Raw genomic sequence first — 7,092 nt, forward strand, 5'->3', positions numbered from 1 at the left:
CCAGTTTACCAACAGCTGCATAATTCCACAAAGTTAAGTTCCTAAAACCAAGACCACCATGATCTTTGTCAGTACAAAGCTTGTCCCAACTAACATTCCCCGGTCTGCTATCATCATAAACACCATACCACAGATAAGACCTGCATACAGCATTAATCTTTTTTATAATAGCAAAAGGGATGAGGAAAATTTGCCCCCAATAGACACTGATGCTCATAAAAACATAGTTAATGAGTTGGATCCTCCCAGCAAAGGAGAGGTGTCTAGAGCTCCACACCTTGATTTTAGCCACCATCTTTTCCACTAAGATACCACAATCTCCTGCTTGAATTTTCCTGGAGCTGATGGGCACTCCAAGATACTTAAAGGGCAAAGTTTCAAGCTGAAAGCTAGAGAGTGTACCAATGGCAGTTTTAGTGTGGGAACTCATCCCACAGCAATAAACAGAGGATTTGGAGGGGTTCACTTGAAGGCCAGTAGTGTCTGAAAAGAGCTTAAACCCTTCCAGCATAAGCTGAACTGTGTGAGTGTCTCCATGACAGAACATGAGGAGATCATCTGCAAAGCACAGATGATTAAGACCAATTGATCTGCATCTAGAATGGAATTTGAACTTGGGGTGTTTAGTCACTAGAATCATTGATCTAGAAAAGTACTCCATGCACAAGGTAAAAAGAAGAGGAGAGAGGGGGTCCCCCTGCCTGAGCCCTCTTCTAGGTTGAATGGGAGGGGAGGGAGCACCATTAATCAAGATTGAGTACTAAGTTGTTGACAGGCAAGTCATTATCAGATCCACAAAAAAAGTGGAAAAGCCTAATTCCAGCATAACCTCTTCTATGAACTTCCATTCAACTGTATCAAAGGCTTTCTTTAAATCAAGTTTCATCAGGCAACTAGGTCTTGTGTTCCTTCTGTTGTAGTGTTTAATCAAATCCTGACAAATTAGCACATTGTGTAAAATGGACCTGCCAGCAACAAAGGCACCCTGTGTAGGGGAGATGATATCTGGAAGGACCTGGCTTAATTTCTTACATAAGAGCTTGGATATGCATTTGTACAGGACTGAGCAACATGCAATTGGTCTGAAATCCCCTACAGAAGCAGGCACAGTGACTTTAGGAACCAGAGAAATGGAGGTGATGTTGATTTCTTTTAAGATTTTCCCAGTGAGGAAAAAATCTTTGATAGCCAAACACAATTATCCTTTGATAATGGGCCAAGAAGCTTTAAAAAACATGCTATTGAACCCATCCAGCCCAGGGGCTTTGTTTATAGGGATGGAATCCAATGCACTTTTAATGTCACACTCCTGAAAATCACAATGCAGCAAGTTCCTGTGATGTTTAGTGAGTCTTGTTCCTTGATCCACTACAATTGGGTTAACATGAGATCTGTCCTCCTTGGTTACACAGAAAAGAGAAGAGTAGAATTGGGAGAAAGCCTCCTGGACTCCTTCATAGGATTGAATCCACTCACCAGCAGCATTGTGGATGAAATTGATCTTGTTTTGTTTCCTTCTTTGTTTAATGCTCATGTGAAATAATTTAGAGTTTTCATCTCCCAAAGCCAACCACTGGATCTTAGCAGTTTGGCTTAAGTAGGACAAGTAGTTGGCTTGAGCTTTCTTGTACTTTTCACCAGCAAGCTTTTCATTAGTGGCTAGATCATTATTGGTGGGATCACTATGAAGGGCATTCTGTGCCTGAATAAACTCCTGGTGATATTTAATACTGGTGGCTTCTACAGAGGAGAACCCAGCCTTGTTGAGAACTTTCAAATCATTCTTGATCCATTTAAGCTTTTGCAGGACCTTATACATGTGACAACCATGGATCTTCTTATCCCAATTTTGCTGAATCAAAGGAAGAAAACCCTCAGCACTTGTCCACATGTTGTAAAACCTAAATGGTTTCTTAATGTGTGAAGTTCTGTAGCAACTCAGGACCATAGGACAGTGGTCAAAGGTGTCTTCAGGAAGAAAAGTTGCCTCTGCAGTGAGAAAAGTATCCTCCCATAGGGGATTAGCAAGAACCCTATCAATCCTAGAAAAGACCCTATTGCTCCCTTCCTGCTTGTTAGTCCAGGTATAGTGTCTCCCAACAGTCTTAATCTCCTGCAGATTGCAAGATGCCATACAGTCCCTCATTGGTTGAATTTCAGCAAATCTGACAGGGGTCCCAACCCTATCCTCCATGGACATAATTGAGTTAAAATCCCCCATTATAACCCATGGATCATGAATAGTGTTAGCAAGACCAATCAAGTTATCCCACAACATTTCTCTACCCTTTTTATCAGACATTCCATATATGAAGGTGCCAAAGAATGCAAGATTAGTACCTCTAGGAGTTATGTAACAGTGAGTGTATTCAGAGCTCATATCTCTAATATCAACATCAAACACAGCAGGATCCCACCCCAAAATAATCCTACCACTAGCATTGTGGCAAATATTGGTAGTGAAGCACCAATTAGGACATACAGTAAGGTAAAGAGCACCCAGTTTAGGAGCTTTTACCTTGGTCTCCAGGAAGCTGAATAGCTTGATTTGGTGTGTGGAAAGAAACTTCCTCACCTCCAGTTGTTTGTTTCTCCTGTTCAGCCCCCTCACATTCCAGAAGGCAATATTATCCATTAGACAAAGGGGAATTCCACCCCCTGTCTAATGAACCATTCACAGTAGAACCAGTTCCCTTGTGTGAGGCTGATGTCACACCATCCTCCACCTCATGTTGGATGTGAAAGCTATTCCTTGTCTGAACTGGTCTGAGTTCTTGACACTTTTGCTTACTGAACCCATTGGCAAGGGTGAACCCTTCCTCATCAGGTGTGTGTGTGTGTGGGGCCTGTTGAGTTGCAGCAGGGGCAACCACAGTAGTAGGTGCATTAACAGGCTTGGTTTTCATAACCCACACTTTCTTGAATTGAGTCTGTTTTTTGTTGTGTTTGCAGGCATCAGCTTTGTGCCCAATACCTTTACAAACACTGCATACCAGAGGAATCCAATCATATTCCACCTGTTGGTTCACAATCATTCCCTTCTCATTCACAAACTGTATAGTGGTAGGGAACTGCTGGTCCAATTGAACATCAACTAGGACCTTAGCAAACAACAATTTATCCCTATACTGAGTAGCCTGATCAACCTTAATAGGGCTACCAATTTGGCCAGCAATCTTGTAAAGACTCTTCTCCCCCCAGTATTTTACATCCAAACCTGGCAGTTTAATCCAAATAGGAAGAGTTTTGATTGTTTCTTTAGCACAATTCACATCCTGTGACCAAGGTTTGATGATAAGTGGCTTAGAATCAAAAAATTGAGGACCACCCTTCAAAACCTTCTCACAATTCTCCATAGTCAAGAATCGCACCAAGTAAATTCCCCTCCCAATCAATGAAACTTTATCCACTCCCATTTTCCCCCATACACGATGTACATAACCATCCATTACATGTTGGGGTGGGTTTGCACCAATAACATAACATACAATAGCAGACTGCCAGAAATTCACCTCATCAACAATGTCATCTAAATCAATTTGAACAGGGGGCTTATGCAAATTGTCAGTATTTTGTTCAATAGGATGCAATATATGATCAATGGGTTGAATCAAAGTATGGTCAGTTTCAGGTTGTTCATTATTCAAACAATTCCCGTCAGAATTTCGAAAATGGGAACGAGCATCCATACCCTGGCTTAAGCCATTGAGCCACACATTAAAGTCATGTTGAACACTCGCAATGTGTTGCAATTCCTTCAGGGAAGACTTTGGTGTAAGAATCGGGTTTTCAATCAGTACTTCATCATCTGGGTATGAGTTCGAGCTTTCAGAAATGGCGGCTTCCACCATTGTTGGGGGTGAAGGTTCCTTCGCTTGTGCTCGCGTATTAGGTTTCATAGTTGCAGCTTGATCATCGGACTTAGTTTTTCCATTTTTCTTGCCAGATTTTTGCCCCTGCTTGCGAGGTCTTGCCATGGCGTCGAGGAAGACGAGATCGCCTCTTCGAACCCTCACAGCCGCAGAGAGAAAAATCTCAAAAAATGTGACACTTATTTTTCAAGTGCCACATTTAATCCAAAGGCAGTCTCGGCCGTTTTTTTTCTAACGCTTGTTTTATGTAGGTACCGACGTACACATGATGGCCTTGATTTCAGAACATCTTGACCATTCTATTTTCCATTCAAAAACTTTGACTTGCGCTTTCCTAACCAAAAGCTCAGTCAAAGTGTGGGCTTCTGTAGAAACCTAATTTGTGCCTCCCCTTATGGACGACGACGAGTCTAATTAACCTAGCTTCAAGTTGGTGCAACTTTGAGTGGAAGTCTTAATTGTTGTAATTCAATAAACTTATTCCAAGTCCAATTGTCCAAAATCCAATTCCCAAGTCCGTTCCCATCCCAGAACTTGGTACAAAATTAATTCCAAATACAACATCAAAATCCAAACACAATCTCTCAAAACGGATGCCACGATCAGTTCCGAGGCACGTTTCCAATCAAAATGCCATTAAGAAATCCAAATTCGGGTACCGACCCACAAAATCGAACATCCCAGGCGCCGACCCACAAAACTGAGCATCCGGGGCGCCGACCCGTAAAACTGAGCAAAAATAGTACTCCCTCTGTCCCAGATTACTTGTTACACTTTCCTTTTTCATCCGTCCCAGATTATTTGTTACACTTATAAATTAGGAAAGACCCCACAATTATTATATTGTCTCTCTCTTCCAACTAAAAAAATTTTGTCCTCACACTCTATCTCATTCAATTAAAATAATACCCCACTTACTCCTATTACATCTACTTTTTCAACAAAATAACAATTGATAACCAAACAACCACTTATCACATAAAACCTTGTGCAAAGATAAGTGTAACGAGTAATGTGGGACGGAGGGAGTAAAAATTAGCAAATCCGACTAGCTCAAGTTTGTTTTCAAAATTCAAAGATCATATTCAAGCGACTGCTTAGAGTCTACACTAACGCCTAGGCTATCTGAGTCTACCATTCCTAGTGAGACCCTTCAAGGTCTATATTAAAGAAGCAACCATTCAAGGTCCCTATACAAAGTTCAAATTCTACAAACTCCTACCGAACAAGGTTATGCCAAACAAGGCATCTACAATTCCATATTCAAATTTCAAGATTTCAAGTTCAAAGATCCTACAAGTTACAACAGGTTAAAATTCAAGATGGCTACCAAACAATTTTCAACTCGAGTTCAAAAGGCCTAGTACCTACTACCATCAACATTATAACATTTTGAAATACAAAGAATCATTAACAACATTAATCAGGCCAATCCCGTGGGCATATGTGGCCCGCGCTTCCCCGAAGCGGTCAAAATTAAACTCAACTTTTCGAGAATCAACATGTAAAATCAAAAGCCTCTCAACATATCTACCCAAGAGAGCAACATTTCTAAGCCTCATTCAAGAAAATGTGTAATCAAAACATACAAATTCAAGTGCAATAAAATTCATCCTACACATGCTCCTAAGGGGATTTCGAAAGAAAAACTTGAAATACTTTCATAGATTTGTGTAGAGGGAGAAAAGAGCAAGAGAAAGAGCAAGATCAAGAGAACTAAGAGAATTTGAGAGAAAACTCAAAGCAAATAACTCAAATGAGCACTCGACCAAACCCCCGAAGGAGTATTTATAGCCAAGGTTGGCGCAACTGCTGCTGCTGGGCGCACGGGAAAGATTTCCCTCGCGCGGTCCTCCGTGCTGGTTATACGTACATTATTTCTATGGTATTTTATACCAAGCATCAAAGGTCGAGTGAAAGTATCTTCCAGCAAATATGGGTGTTTGCTTGTTCCGATTAAAAAAGGCATGAAAATATCTTTCAAGTACAAACTTCGAAAAAGGGTCGGATTCAAGCTAAACATTTCAAGGGGACCCAAGCTCCAAAAAATTCAGGCACATTTTTAATCTGCAAAAATATATTCCTCGGCAGATATTCAAATTCTTCAGCGGGTTGAACTAGACAAATACTGAGCGAAACTTCAAGAAAAATTCAATCACCCAACGGACTCAACCAAAGGTATTCAAATTTCAAATTTCAAATTTCAAATTTCAAAATAACTCAAAATTTTCGATGCCAAGCTCCGTTCCAAGCAAGGACCAGAAACTTCAAGCCATACAAGATCAGGACTCAGAGTTATCAAGCCCGACCAAAGGAACACTCGGCTTTAAAATTAATTTAAGTAAGTGCCTCATTCCCGAATCCGGATCTCTATTCAGTTTTTGATTCCTTGCCTCATCCAAAGAGTCACGGTCTTTCCAAACTGACCCTTAAATGTTTGGTGTCGACTCCTTTTGAAACTCAATGTTCTACGCAGTAGGGGCATTCTCTTAAATTTCGATTTTCAAATGTTCAAAAACCGATTAACGTCATTTAGCAAATTCTTGTAGTTCGCTCTCCTTGAGGGTTGGATTGTAAAAAATCAAGTCAACTCTTGCCAACCATGCTTCTTGATAAATTGGTCCAAAAGTTTGGTGCACTTGGGCATTTTCGAATGAATTTGGTCAAGTCTCTAAAACATACATTTCAAAACCAATTTTCCCAGAAAACTCCATGTTCGTAAAAAGAGAAGAATCAGTAGCCCTCTTATAGCTTTGTAATGAGGTTGTAAGAAATGAAGGAGAAAGGGTCAAATAGCTATGTAAAAAAAATACAAGAATATAATAAAAAAGAAAATTCTAAAACTGTAAAACAAAAATAGTCACCGAACAAAATGCCTTTATCTTCCCTAAATTGGTTCGGTCACGATCTCAGGTATATTAAAGTCAAGTTCTAGATTAAAGCATGTCAATGCCAAGTATCCAACGCCGCTCAAACAAGAATGTGTATATAAGCCTTAAAAAGATTAATTCCTCTCATATATTTTCTTGGATTTAATATGAATTTACAAGACGAAAAAGAAAAGAAAATAAAATAAAATGAAATGAAAATGAAAATGAAAATGAAAAATTAAATGAAAAGAAAATGAAATAAAAGAAAAGAAAGGAAATTGAAACGAAAAGAAAATGATATGAAAATGAAAAAAATGAAAAAAAAAGAGAAAATGAAAATGAAATAAACG

General features: G+C 39.6%; 1 protein-coding gene across 1 annotated transcript; it reads right to left on the reverse strand.

The window, feature by feature from the left end:
• Nucleotides 1-760: 760 nt before the first annotated feature.
• Nucleotides 761-3,977, reverse strand: LOC130469650 (uncharacterized). Its single transcript, XM_056839054.1, has 3 exons — nucleotides 2,656-3,977; nucleotides 1,294-2,594; nucleotides 761-1,179 (listed from the first exon to the last, which is right to left on the reverse strand). The coding sequence occupies exons 1-3, from the start codon at nucleotides 3,975-3,977 to the stop codon at nucleotides 761-763; spliced, it is 3,042 nt and encodes a 1,013-aa protein (XP_056695032.1).
• Between the last annotated feature and the right edge of the window lie 3,115 nt (nucleotides 3,978-7,092).

This window comes from Spinacia oleracea, chromosome 3 (genome assembly GCF_020520425.1).
Source record: "Spinacia oleracea cultivar Varoflay chromosome 3, BTI_SOV_V1, whole genome shotgun sequence".
Taxonomy (NCBI): Eukaryota; Viridiplantae; Streptophyta; class Magnoliopsida; order Caryophyllales; family Amaranthaceae; genus Spinacia; species Spinacia oleracea.

Coding starts and splice junctions, on each gene's coding strand:
- LOC130469650 (XM_056839054.1), bottom strand. CDS start 3,977: ATGGCAAGACCTCGCAAGCAGGGGCAAAAATCTGGCAAGAAAAATGGA. Junction 2,595..2,655: donor AATGGTTCATTAGACAGGGG/GTGGAATTCCCC, acceptor GGGGCTGAACAG/GAGAAACAAACAACTGGAGG. Junction 1,180..1,293: donor TCAGGAGTGTGACATTAAAA/GTGCATTGGATT, acceptor TGGCTATCAAAG/ATTTTTTCCTCACTGGGAAA.